At 41.1% G+C, this 14,821-nt stretch overlaps 1 protein-coding gene across 1 annotated transcript in view; it reads left to right on the top strand.

The window, feature by feature from the left end:
• The window catches only part of LOC124594743 (general transcription factor 3C polypeptide 1), a 370,793-nt gene that overhangs the window by 258,802 nt on the left and 97,170 nt on the right, over window positions 1-14,821 (top strand). The window contains exon 22 of the mRNA XM_047133120.1: window positions 5,249-5,412. Within this exon, the coding sequence (XP_046989076.1) occupies window positions 5,249-5,412 (164 nt within the window). The remainder of the gene's footprint in view (window positions 1-5,248; window positions 5,413-14,821) is intronic.

Raw genomic sequence — 14,821 nt, forward strand, 5'->3', positions numbered from 1 at the left:
CCTTAATCTAGCTTCTAAGATAAGTCGTGGGGTCAGTATTGCGTCACGTGTTCCAACATTTCTACGAAATCCAAACTGATCTTCCCCGAGGTCGGCTTCTACTAGTTTTTCTATTCGTCTGTAAAGAATTCACATTAGTATTTTGCAGCTGTGACTTATTAAACTGATAGTTTGGTAATTTTCACATCTGTCAACACCTGCTTTCTTTGGGATTGGAATTATTGTATTCTTCTTGAAGTCTAAGGGTATTTCGCCTGCGTCGTACATCTTACTCACCAGATGGTAGAGTTTTGTCAGGACTGGCTCTCCCAAGCCTGTCAGTAGCTCTAATGGAATGTTGTCTACTCCCGGGGCATTATTTCGCCTCAGGCCTTTCTGTGCTCGGTCAAACTCGTCACGCAGTATCATATCTCCCATTTCATCTTCATCTACATCCTCTTCCGTTTCCATAATATTGTCCTCAAGTACATTGCCCTAGTATGGACCCTCTATATACTCCTTCCACCTTTCTGCTTTCCCTTCTTTGCTTAGAACTGGGTTTCCATCTGAGCTCTTGATGTGGTTCTCTTATCTCCAAAGGTCTCTTTAATTTTCCTGTAGGCAGTATCTATCTTACCGCTAGTGATACTCGCTTCTACATCCTTACATTTGTCCTCTAGCCATCCCTGCTTAGCAATTTTGCACTTCCTGTCGATCTCATTTTTGAGATGTTTGTATTCCTTTTTGCCTGCTTCATTTACTGCATTTTTTATATTTTCTCCTTTCATCAATTAAATTCAATATATCTTCTGTTACCCAAGGATTTCTACTAGCCCTCGTAGAGCTACCCATTCTTCTTCTACTGTATTTCTTTCCCCCATTCCTGTCAATTGTTCCCTTCTGCTCTCCCTGAAACTTTGTACAACCTCTGGTTTAGTCAGTTTATCCAGGTCCCATCTCCTTAATTTCCCACCTTTTTGCAGTTTCTTCAGTTTTAATCGACAGATCGTAACCAATAGATTGTGGTCAGAGTCCACATCTGCTCCTGGAAATGTCTTACAATTTAAAACCTGGTTCCTAAATCTCTGTCTTACCATTATATAATCTATCTGATACCTTTTAGTATCTCCAGGATTCTTCCATGTATACAACCTTCTTTTATGATTCTTGAACCAAGTGTTAGCTATGATTAACTTATGCTCTGTGCAAAATTCTACCTGGCTGCTTCCTCTTTCATTTCTTAGCCCCAATCCATATTCACCTACTACATTTCCTTCTCTCCCTTTTCCTACTACCAAATTCCAGTCACCCATGACTATTAAATTTTCGTCACCCTTCACTATCTGAATAATTTCTTTTATTTCAGCATACATTTCTTCAATTTCTTCGTCATCTGCAGAGCTAGTTGGCATATAAACTTGTACTACTATAGTAGGCGTGGGCTTCGTATCTATCTTTGCCACAATAATGCGTTCACTGTGCTGTTTGTAGTAGCTTACCCACATTCCTATTTTCCTATCCATTATTAAACCTACTCCTGCATTACCCCTATTTGATTTTGTGTTTATAACCCTGTAGTGACCTGACCGGAAGTCTTGTTCCTCCTGCCACCGAACTTCACTAATTCCCACTATATCTAACTTTAACCTATCCATTTCTCTTTCTAAATTTTCTAACCTACCTGCCCGATTAAGGGATCTGACATCCCACGCTCCGATTCATAGAACGCCAGTTTTCTTTCTCCTGATAACGACATCCTCTTGAGTAGTCCCCGCCCGGAGATCCAAATGGGGGACTATTTTACCTCTGGAATATTTTACCCAAGAGGACACCATCATCAATTAACCATACAGTAAAGCTGCATGCCCTCGGGAAAAATTTCGGCCGTAGTTTCCCCTTGCTTTCAGCCGTTCGCAGTACCAGCACAGCAAGGCCGTTTTGCTTAGTGTTACAAGGCCAGATCAGTCAATTATCCAGACTGTTGCCCTTGCAACTACTGAAAAGGCTGCTGCCCCTCTTCAGGAACCACAAGTTTGTCTGGCCTCTCAACAGATACCCCTCCATTGTGGTTGCACCTACGGTATGGCTATTTGTATCACTGAGGCACGCAAGCCTCCCCACCAACGGCAAGGTCTGTGGTTCATGGGGGTGGGGGGGATAAAACCAGTATTTCATAAAACTAGTATTTCATATATATACCTCCAAGCCAAACATTTCACAGCTGGTATTCCAGACCTAGTCGTTGACAAGATACCACATTTGCTAAGGTGAAAACATATTTCGGAGGAATGGTTTTGAAGTCCTCACCCAGCCACCCATTTTACATATTCCTTGGATTGCCTAAGTTATCTTAGGTAAATGTCAGGATTTTTTTATCATCACCCTCTCCCTTCTGCTCGTTGTCCTGAGTTGGTACTTCATCTCTGCTGACCTCAAAGCATATTATACATTCCACACTTAACCTTCTGCAACTTAACTTTCTAGAGGTCCAAGTATAGCCTAATGGTTTTTGTAAACATCGTATTTGGCAAATGAAAACAAATGAGAGTTTGTAAATGAAAATCTGACTTCATTATGTTTAATCAGAACCCTACTTTGTTCTCAGAATACTATATTGTGAGCTCTCAGGTTTTCAAATCTCGTCCAGTGCAGTTCCCAACAATCAGTCTCTCCTTCTCATCCTTTCTGGTAAATCTCCCCTGAGCTGGGGTTCTGGGTGACTTTCCTAAACTGTGCCCCTTTCCCTAAACCTCTCCAGTCCTTTTCCTTCACCCCTCTTCCTTCCCCTTCAACTCTTCTGTCAGGAGGAGGAGCCACTGGCTCTGAAAGCTTGTGAAAGTTAAATACTTTTGTGTGTGTGTTCCCCTGCCAACACTTGGTGAGTAGTTTTTTTATCTGTCCATTTAAATTACATTATCAGTTGGTATTCTTTCCTAACTTGTGATAGATGATAGTGAGCTGCCCAAATCAAGTGAGTTTCATCATATAAAAATTCATTATATTTTGAATGTATTGTATTTCGAGTAGAAATGACTCATAATCATGAACATCGCTGTACATTGTACTCTGAAGCCAACAAATATTGTTTTAAGTAAGTTTTAACATTATTTTTGATGGCGGTGCCTGAATGGCAGCCTCACTTTTCTTTTTGCTTCTACTGTTGAGCTGCATAGTTTCAACATATTGAGCAGGTTATTCTCTGTGCTGTTCCCTCACACGCCTTCCAATTCAAATGTAAGCGTTAGAGCAGTTGCTCGTAGTGCCCATTCATTTATATTTCTGTTTACTTTGGAAAACCTTTTGCTACAGTATTTTTTCACAGTACTGTTATTATGTATTGGGTTAGTAATTCCTTTTATGTTTTTCAGATATGTTACTGCCATCTTTTCTGTATTTATTGAACCTCACTCATACGACTGACATAATACTCTTCAAGAAGTTTAGTAATTCAAACAATTTTAATTTTATCAAATTATTAAGGGTAAATATGTACTTATTTATATGTAGGAGGTTGACTTCTGTCATAGATTAATGTATGGTAGAACTGTGATAAGCCCTGACAGCAATGTACCTTGTCACACAATTAATTATTATGCCAGTCATAATGGTAGATCTTTTGCTCATACTTATGCTTACAACAAACACAATGCTCCATTGATAAAACAATGTTTGTTCTTTCTCAGATATTTCTCTCGTTGGTGGTAGAGGAAATTCCCACTTTAATATATGTATTAATATTGTACTGTGTACCTAGACAGGCATAATATTTCGTGTAATTGTGAAAAAATATTTTTGTTGAATTAAGGTGGCCTGTTTTTTCTAGCTTTTAACACCTTTTTTTGTATTGTAAATAATTATTAGAAGTACTATCTATCAAACTGGATATTGGGGCTCTAAGGCTGTGTAGTATTTATTACATTCAACTTAGAGTTATAAATAGTACATCAAATGAAAGATCAACTCAGCAGTTTTGTTTTCATACCTGTGTGCCTGCACATGCACTATTGCCTGTGTCTCTCATTAGAAAGTGCTAGTAACAAAGATGGCAACCAATGAACAGAAAGCTTTTTGTGTTTCACAGTTTACAGGGACTCAGTCTATTGTTGCAGTGCAATGTTCATTTCTTAGACCTAATATAATCCTCTAAGTGGTAATAACATTCGTAGATTTTATCATCAGTTTGAGAGCACTGGCTGTCTTTACAAAGGAAAGAATATGGGATGACCAAGAGTGACTGAAGAACGTGTTGAATGAGAGAGAGGCTAGTAGTGAATTAGCAATTCCAGGGACGTCTGTGTAGAGACTTGTGAGGAGATGCTTGCAACTGTGTACTTAGCATTTGCAGTTGTTATAATTTCTAAAGCCTACAGGCTACAGTTTACATGCCAGCTTTGAAGTAAAATGTTGCTGCATGGTGATGAATAGTTTCTGACTTGTGTTGTCTTCAGTAATGAACCAACATTTTACCTAAGTGGAAATGTAACCATATATAATGTGCACATGGGAGATCAGCAAACCCCTATGAGGTGGCACAGTTGCAACGAGACTGCCCTAAACTGAAATTTTTTTGTGCCATATTCCAGCAGAATGTTTATGGGCTGTTCTCTCTCTCTCTCTCTCTCTCTCTCTCTCTCTCTCTCTCTCTCTCTCTCTCTTTTTCCTTCAGTAAAGCAACTGTAAGTGGTGTTTATTATCCTGATGCACTAGAACTATGGGTGTTTTCTCAGTTGGAAGAAGCTGAACCACAGAACTTTATTTGGCAGCATGGTAGTGCACTGCCTCACTGGCATATCTTAGAATGGGACTGGTTAAATGATGACATACCTGATTACTAGATTGGCTGTAAAAGGCCAAATGGCTGAGCTTGTTTCGCATCGCTTCCATGTTCGCCCAATCTGATGCCATGTGGGTTTTACCTTTGGTGGTTTAAAGGATGGTGTGTATGTTCCTCTGCTACCAGATAATCTACCCAACTTCAGAAATAAGATTGAAGCAGCTGTTGCACCAATTACTGGAGGGACACTGGTCAAGATTCGGAAAGGTCTTGCCCATTGACTTGATGTGTGCTGTATGGTGAATAGTGCTCATGCTGAACACTTGTAAGAAATACTGTTTTGAGTTGTTCCTCATTTTACTGTACTATTTATAATTGTAAATTGAATGTAAAAAATGCTGTAAAGTGTAAAACCAACATTCATTGTGAAACACTGGTATTATGATTATGGCACAACATTGGATTCATTTTGAAAGTAGTGTGTTGTATTGGCAGATTTCAGTTTCTGAACTCCGGAAGAAGTGTGAAAATTCTGAAGAAGTTGAGAGAATTGTAGCAGAGAAGTTCAGGGGGTTGATTGTTGTCTTGGAAAAGAGGTTTGACAGGCTGGCCAACAAGAAAGCTTCAATGGTTATACCTGACACTCCAGAACTATTCTGGTAAGTAAATAAAAGTGCAATAGGAAACCAAGATTATGTGAGCAGTATTTACTGCTTGTTGTGATGTCACTGTAAATTTCATTTGTGTCTCTTGCTTATTACTTTTGTAAGTAGTCCCTCACTGCTTCATGTATCAAACATTTACCACAATCCATGCCACTGTAAAATGCCACAATGTCCAATTGCAGAGGACCAGATTAATGAACATCATCAGTTGAGTGCACATTGAGACATTTTTCTCATTCGTATCAACACAGTGCCTCAGTGTGCTCTCATCTGCTGACATTACCTATTTGACAATCACTACTGCTATGACAATTTATTTTATTACAGTTGGCTCACACTCAGTTGTGTTCTTACTTTTTGCTACCTTTTATGCCGGTTCTAAGCAGGACTATTTGTTGTAAGTTTTATGTTTGATCACCATATGCCAGTGACTGGACAGCTTTGTAGCTTGTCCTTATGCATGTCAACTATTCCTTGAAAATGACACAATAGCCAAAATTGACCAGAAGTGTAAAATAAACAAAAATTGCAGTTCAGTGTGGAAATGTCAGAATTTCAGGAATTTATGGACTTGGGTGTCTTTACCAGCTTTGGTTGTCAAGTACACAATTCAGTTACCATATCTTGTAGTATTCCTTTTAGTGATTTGGATGCATAATGTAAGAGATACTTTGATTTATTTGAATGTAGTCAGGGTCGTTCATAAAACTTCGAACTATAGGTATCATTAAAACATAGTGTTCTTACTGGTTTTATCAGACTGGACTCATCCCATTTGCTATGAAGGAAGTAATTAAAGCAGAATTTGATTGTTTAGAAGCATCAGATGATGTAACACCAATTGCATTTAGCCAGTGGGTGATACACATAATTGTAATTAAAAAGAGTGTAAGGGCACAATTAGAATTTGTTATGATCTTAAACAATCTTTCAGTGCTCAGTCTAATGTAGATGTTTAGGCAATTCCATATGCTGAGGAGCTACTGACTATGTTACAGAGGGGCCAGTTCTGTTCTGCAGTTCTAGCCCCTAATCATCTTAAGAAAAGGCAGTGTCATTGAAGTTGAAAAAATATTTGAAGCTTGCTCCCTGCTTGAGCACATTAAGCATTTAGTGCTGCTGACAGATACTTTGCAATTTGGGACAAATGTTGTGTTGGTGACAAATAAGTCTTTGCAGACAAGATCATGTGTTGAAATATTATTATTTCCTCAATGATGTGTTTCGACAAAATCTAATCATCTGATGGGAAATAAATATAACCGCTCCCGAGGACATGCAGCTTTACTGTATGATTAAATGATGATGGCGTCCTCTTGGGTAAAATATTCCGGAGGTAAAATAGTCCCCCATTCGGATCTCCGGGCGGGGACTACTCAAGAGGACGTCGTTATCAGGAGAAAGAAAATTGGCATTCTACGGATCGGAGCGTGGAATGTCAGATCCCTTAATCGGGCAGGTAGGTTAGAAAATTTAAAAAGGGAAATGGATAGGTTAAAGTTAGTTATAGTGGGAATTAGTGAAGTTCGGTGGCAGGAGGAACAAGACTTTTGGTCAGGTGATTACAGGGTTATAAATACAAAATCAAATAGGGGTAATGCAGGAGTAGGTTTAAGAATGAATAAAAAAATAGGAGTGCGGGTTGGCTACTACAAACAGCATAGTGAACGCATTATTGTGGCCAAGATAGACACAAAGCCCATGCCTACTACAGTAGTACAAGTTTATATGCCAACTAGCTCTGCAGATGATGAAGAAATTGATGAAATGTATGACGAGATAAAAGAAATTATTCAGGTAGTGAAGGGAGACGAAAATTTAATAGTCATGGGTGACTGGAATTGGTCAGTAGGAAAAGGGAGAGAAGGAAACATAGTAGGTGAATATGGATTGGGGGGAAGAAATGAAAGAGGAAGCAGCCAGGTAGAATTTTGCACAGAGCATAACTTAATCATAGCTAACACTTGGTTCAAGAATCATGAAAGAAGGTTGTATACCTGGAAGAATCCTGGAGATACTAAGAGGTATCAGATAGATTACATAATGGTAAGACAGAGATTTAGGAACCAGGTTTTAAATTGTAAGACATTTCCAGGGGCAAATGTGGATTCTGACCACAATCTATTGGTTATGAACTGCAGATTGAAACTGAAGAAACTGCAAAAAGGCGGGAATTTAAGGCGATGGGACCTGGATAAACTGAAAGAACCAGAGGTTGTAGAGAGTTTCAGGGAGAGCATAAGGGAACAATTGACAGGAATGGGGGAAAGAAATACAGTAGAAGAAGAATGGGTAGCTTTGAGGGATGAAGTATTGAAGGCAGCAGAGGATCAAGTAGGTAAAAAGACGAGGGCTAATAGAAATCCTTGGGTAACAGAAGAAATATTGAATTTAATTGACGAAAGGAGAAAATATAAAAATGCAGTAAATGAAGCAGGCAAAAAGGAATACAAACGTCTCAAAAATGAGATCGACAGGAAGTGCAAAATGGCTAAGCAGGGATGGCTAGAGGACAAATGTAAGGATGTAGAGGCTTATCTCACTAGGGGTAAGATAGATACTGCCTACAGGAAAATGAAAGAGACCTTTGGAGAGAAGAGAACCACTTTATGAATATCAAAGCAAAGAAGGGAAGGCAGAAAGGTGGAAGGAGTATATAGAGGGTTTATACAAGGGCGATGTACTTGAGGACAATATTATGGAAATGAAAGAGGATGTAGATGAAGATGAAATGGGAGATATGATACTGCGTGAAGAGTTTGACAGAGCACTGAAAGACCTGAGTCAAAACAGGCCCCGGGAGTAGACAACATTCCATTAGAACTACTGATGGCCTTGGGAGAGCCAGTCATGACAAAACTCTACCACCTGGTGAGCAAGATGTATGAGACAGGCGAAATACCCACAGACTTCAAGAAGAATATAATAATTCCAATCCCAAAGAAAGCAGGTGTTGACAGATGTGAAAATTACTGAACTATCAGTTTAACAAGTCACAGCTGCAAAGTACTAATGCGAATTCTTTACAGACGAATGGAAAAACTAGTAGAAGCGGACCTCGGGGAAGATCAGTTTGGATTCCGTAGAAATGTTGGAACACGTGAGGCAATACTAACCTTACGACTTATCTTAGAAGAAGGATTAAGAAAAGGCAAACGTACGTTTCTAGCATTTGTAGACTTATAGAAAGCTTTTGACAACGTTAACTGGAATACTCTCTTTCAAATTCTGAATGTGGCAGGGGTAAAATACAGGGAGCGAAAGGCTATTTACAATTTGTACAGAAACCAGATGGCAGTTATAAGAGTCGAGGGGCATGAAAGGGAAGCAGTGGTTGGGAAAGGAGTGAGACAGGGTTGTAGCCTGTCCCCGATGTTATTCAATCTGTATATTGATCAAGCAGTAAAGGAAACAAAAGAAAAATTCGGAGTAGGTATTAAAATTCATGGAGAAGAAGTAATATCTTTGAGATTCGCCGATGACATTGTAAATCTGTCAGAAACAGCAAAGGACTTGGAAGAGCAGTTGAACGGAATGGACAGTGTCTTGAAAGGAGGATATAAGATGAACATCAACAAAAGCAAAACGAGGATAATGGAATGTAGTCAAATTAAATCGGGTGATGCTGAGGGGATTAGATTAGGAAATGAGACACTTAAAGTAGTAAAGGAGTTTTGCTATTTGGGGAGTAAAATAACTGATGATGGTCGAAGTAGAGAGGATATAAAATGTAGACTGGCAATGGCAAGGAAAGCGTTTCTGAAGAAGAGAAATTTGTTAACATCCAGTATTGATTTAAGTGTCAGGAAGTCATTTCTGAAAGTATTCGTATGGAGTGTAGCCATGTATGGAAGTGAAACATGGACGATAACCAGTTTGGACAAGAAGAGAATAGAAGCTTTCGAAATGTGGTGCTACAGAAGAATGCTGAAGATAAGGTGGGTAGATCACGTAACTAATGAGGAGGTATTGAATAGGATTGGGGAGAAGAGAAGTTTGTGGCACAACTCGACTAGAAGAAGGGATCGGTTGGTAGGACGTGTTTTGAGGCATCAAGGGATCACAAATTTAGCATTGGAGGGCAGCGTGGAGGGTAAAAATCGTAGAGGGAGACCAAGAGATGAATACACTAAGCAGATTCAGAAGGATGTAGGTTGCAGTAGGTACTGGGAGATGAAGAAGCTTGCACAGGATAGAGTAGCATGGAGAGCTGCATCAAACCAGTCTCAGGACTGAAGACCACAACAACAACAACATGGACAAACTCGTCTCCACCCCAAAACTCACCTTTGGTGCTATGGTCTTTTCATTTACTCAGTTTTATGTATTTGACAAGCCAGTATGGCACCTTTGTTTTAGACATTGAGTGTGCTCTCATTGTGGTTGTGCAATTCATGTACTGGAATCTTATTTCCAGAAGTCGAAAATGGTCATTGATGAAATAAAAGTATTTCAGCACGTGATATTGGCTGCAAAAACTCTTATTTATCACCAAATACCAGTTACCTCCCAGAAACATGTGCAACTTATATAAAAGTGTTGTTTTGTCATGTAATATCCCTGCTAGCATGGAACAACCAGTAGCATGCATATTAAAACACATACAGCAATCCAGGTTCATTGCAGCCCCACAAGGCACTGGCTATTACTTACAGCCTCAAAACCTTCCATCTATTCTTATATAGAGGGATTTTTGCCCTGGTCATATACCACAAGCCAAAGAATTTTCTTTTTGGCTCACAAGTGTACCTGCCAAGTAAAACAGCATAACGATTACAGTGGTGGGCACAGTTTTTCTGCAGTTATGATAATGAGATCAACTACTGGCACACCTCTTGACGCACCAACACTGACCCCCTGTTGTGTCTACTAGAAACTCCCTGTTGTGTTGTCCAGTGGGTCCTGATAATATTTCTGGCTTGATGAAAACATTAAAAAGACAGGCTGGACAAATTCTCGATGATGATCCAGGAGGTGACTAGACTTGCAAATAAAGATCTGACACTCCACAAAGTATTATGTTATGTGTATTTTCATTGGCTGGAGCAGCTGCCCAAAATGGTGGAACAGGTAGTGAAGACCCATTTTTTGGTGTGCAATAGACTCAACATCAATCAGGGGGTAATCCTGCTGGCCACAGAAGAGATCGAGTTCTGAGATGTGAAACCTGACTGTACTCTGGCCTCTGCACACAAAGTACACTTGACGATGTCAAACATGAACATCTTGTCATAGCATTATTTATATTGGCCAAACATTAAAGTGCACATGGAACGCACAGCCTGGACCCGCCAAACATGTGCGCAAAATGAAACAGATCTGGTATTACGTATCTCTCCATGGCCATGGGGCCACATGCACACCGATTTTGTAGGCCTGTTCAAGGGGGCTACACAGTAACCTGTTGTAGGCAACCACTCTTAATTTCCGATATGTTGCCCCAATATTATCAGTGGTACTAGAATCTACAATTCAGTCTCTTATAACAATCTTCACCATAGAATGAGTGCTGCAAACCATGGTGTCTAACAATTGGCCACAGTTCCATTCATTTTGCCGAAGGAAGGGTGTAACACGTCCAACCACCGTCCCTTTCCATCCTGTACCAAACTCAGAAGCAGAGCAGTTGGTTTGAAATCTCACAGTCCAAATGAATAAAATGATGATGGCAGCACCTTCTGAGGATATGGGGGAGCACTGGTGCACTTCAGTGTTTCCTCTCAAGCCATAACTATAGATGACCGTAGTCCATCCAGGATGCAGCATGGGCACTGCACTTGACCCAGCCAGCCTAGTCATCACATCCATGGCCGTACTATTGTACTGACTCTTTAGCCTGTACTCACACATACTTCCATACATTGGATTGATTCTAATGACCATTACTAGTGATCAAGTTGATAGAGATCTCGTTTAGCCTTTTAATCGTCTCGTGCCATGACAGTTGAATGACACACACCTGACACAACCTCATCAGGGTCCAATAAAACCAACAGAGACTGCCACCACTGCAGTCTAAATTCTCCCAACATTTCCATGTCCAGACTGCTGCCTCAAAGACATACCATCTGCTGAAGTTCCTTGATTAAATACAAAGCTAATTCATAACAGGCATGTGCACGTAACTACATTGGTAATAATAGAGGGAAACATTCCACGTAGGAAATATATATCTAAAAACAAAGATGATGTGACTTACCAAATGAAAGTGCTGGCAGGTCGACAGACACACAAACAAACACAAACATACACACAAAATTCAAGCTTTAGCAACAAACTGTTGCCTCATCAGGAAAGAGGGAAGGAGAGGGAAAGACGAAAGGATGTGGGTTTTAAGGGAGAGGGTAAGGAGTCATTCCAATCCCGGGAGCGGAAAGACTTACCTTAGGGGGGAAAAAAGGACGGGTATACACTCGCGCACACACACACACATATATCCATCCACTTATATACAGACAAAAGCTGACATATTTAAAGACAAAGAGTTTGGGCAGAGATGTCAGTCGAGGCAGAAGTGCAGAGGCAAAGATGTTGTTGAATGACAGGTGAGGTATGAGCGGCGACTTGAAATTAGCGGAGATTGAGGCCTGGTGGATAACGGGAAGAGAGGATATATTGAAGAGCAAGTTCCCATCTCCGGAGTTCGGATAGGTTGGTGTTGGTGGGAAGTATCCAGATAACCCGGACGGTGTAACACTGTGCCAAGATGTGCTGGCCGTGCACCAAGGCATGTTTAGCCACAGGGTGATCCTGACCCCACCGACACCCCGCACCCCTACCTTCTACCTTCTTCCTAAAATTCACAAACCCAATCATCCTCGGCCGTCCCATTGTAGCTGGTTACCAAGCCCCCACAGAACGTATCTCTGCCTACGTAGATCAACACCTTCAACCCATTACGTGCAGTCTCCCATCCTTCATCAAAGACACCAACCACTTTCTCGAACGCCTGGAATCCTTACCCAATCCGTTACCCCCAGAAACCATCCTTGTAACCATTGATGCCACTTCCTTATACACAAATATCCCGCACGTCCAGGGCCTTGCTGCGATGGAGCACTTCCTTTCACGCCGGTCACCTGCCACCCTACCTAAAACCTCTTTCCTCATTACCTTAGCCAGCTTCATCCTGACCCACAACTTCTTCACTTTTGAAGGCCAGACATACCAACAATTAAAGGGAACAGCCATGGGTACCAGGATGGCCCCTTCGTACGCCAACCTATTCATGGGTCGCTTAGAGGAAGCCTTCTTGGTTACCTAGGCCTGCCAACCCAAAGTTTGGTACAGATTTATTGATGACATCTTCATGATCTGGACTCACAGTGAAGAAGAACTCCAGAATTTCCTCTCCAACCTCAACTCCTTTGGTTCCATCAGATTCACCTGGTCCTACTCCAAATCCCATGCCACTTTCCTTGATGTTGACCTCCACCTGTCCAATGGCCAGCTTCACACGTCCGTCCACATCAAACCCACCAACAAGCAACACACCAACAACCTGACAACAGCTTTCGCATCCCGCAACTACCCTCCCAACCTGGTACAGAAGCAAATAACCAGAGCCACTTCCTCATCCTCTCAAACCCAGAACCTCCCACAGAAGAACCACAAAAGTGCCCCACTTGTGACAGGATACTTTCCGGGACTGGATCAGATTCTGAATGTGGCTCTCCAGCAGGGATACGACTTCCTAAAATCCTGCCCAGAAATGAGATCCATCCTTCATGAAATCCTCCCCACTCCACCAAGAGTGTCTTTCCGCCGTCCACCTAACCTTCGTAACCTCTTAGTTCATCCCTATAAAATCCCCAAACCACCTTCCCTACCCTCTGGCTCCTACCCTTGTAACCGCCCCCGGTGTAAAACCTGTCCCATGCACCCTCCCACCACCACCTACTCCAGTCCTGTAACCCGGAAGGTGTACACGATCAAAGGCAGAGCCACGTGTGAAAGCACCCACATGATCTACCAACTGACCTGCCTACACTGTGACGCATTCTATGTGGGAATGACCAGCAACAAACTGTCCATTCGCATGAATGGACACAGGCAGACAGTGTTTGTTGGTAATGAGGATCACCCTGTGGCTAAACATGCCTTGGTGCATGGCCAGCACATCTTGGCACAGTGTTACACCGTCCGGGTTATCTGGATACTTCCCACTAACACCAACCTATCCGAACTCTGGAGATGGGAACTTGCTCTTCAATATATCCTCTCTTCCCGTTATCCACCAGGCCTCAATCTCCGCTAATTTCAAGTTGCCGCCACTCATACCTCACCTGTCATTCAACAACATCTTTGCCTCTGCACTTCTGCCTCGACTGACATCTCTGCCCAAACTCTTTGTCTTTAAATATGTCTGCTTGTGTCTGTATATGTGTGGATGGATATGTGTGTGTGTGCGAGTGTATACCCGTCCTTTTTTCCCCCTAAGGTAAGTCTTTCCGCTCCCGGGATTGGAATGACTCCTTACCCTCTCCCTTAAAACCCACATCCTTTCGTCTTTCCCTCTCCTTCCCTCTTTCCTGATGAGGCAACAGTTTGTTGCGAAAGCTTGAATTTTGTGTGTATGTTTGTGTTTGTTTGTGTGTCTGTCAACCTGCCAGCACTTTCATTTGGTAAGTCACATCATCTTTGTTTTTAGATATATAACTACATTGGTATGATCACATCACAGGCAAAACAAATACTGTGCTCCAAACACATGCTTACATGACCTATCTGTTGTGGGCTCAACCATTGTCCCGATATTATTGGTGTCATAATTATTATTGATTGAAATCTGACAGTGATTTGTGACACAAGGGAGTTCAGCCAACCATTACTGTAATGAGCATATATATGTTATCACATCTGAGACCATGGCTTTCAGTGGGAAAAATCTTATAAGAACACAATCAGTAATAGAAAACATGTTCATAGAACAAGTAGGTAGATTTAAATTTTTGAGGGTCATGTAATGTATGGAGGAGAGCTAGATCAGGAACATAAAATTGAGAAGTTCAGCTAAGTAAATAGTATCATTAGAAGATCACTCCAAAATAAAGTAAGGACAAAAACTTGATATTAAATAGGAAATTTCCTGAAATTCTCCAAAATTATTATTTATTTGATCACAAACCAGCTGAAAACCAGCTTTTGACCAAATATGAGGGGCATTAAGTAAGTAATGCAACACTTTTCTTTTTCCTCAGCCAATTTCAGTTGAAAAAAATGCAGAATTTTTTGTGGGACACCATGGAATATCCTCACTTCAGTCCCTATAGTTTGATGAAGTTCTGACAGGTGGTGGCCATATACATAGCCTTCAAAATGGTGGCTGTAATGGAGGTACATTCTAAGCAGAGAGCTGTCATTGAGTTTCTTTTGGCAGAAAACCAGAGCATCACAGATATTC

Source organism: Schistocerca americana, chromosome 2, assembly GCF_021461395.2.
Source record: "Schistocerca americana isolate TAMUIC-IGC-003095 chromosome 2, iqSchAmer2.1, whole genome shotgun sequence".
Lineage (NCBI taxonomy): Eukaryota > Metazoa > Arthropoda > Insecta > Orthoptera > Acrididae > Schistocerca > Schistocerca americana.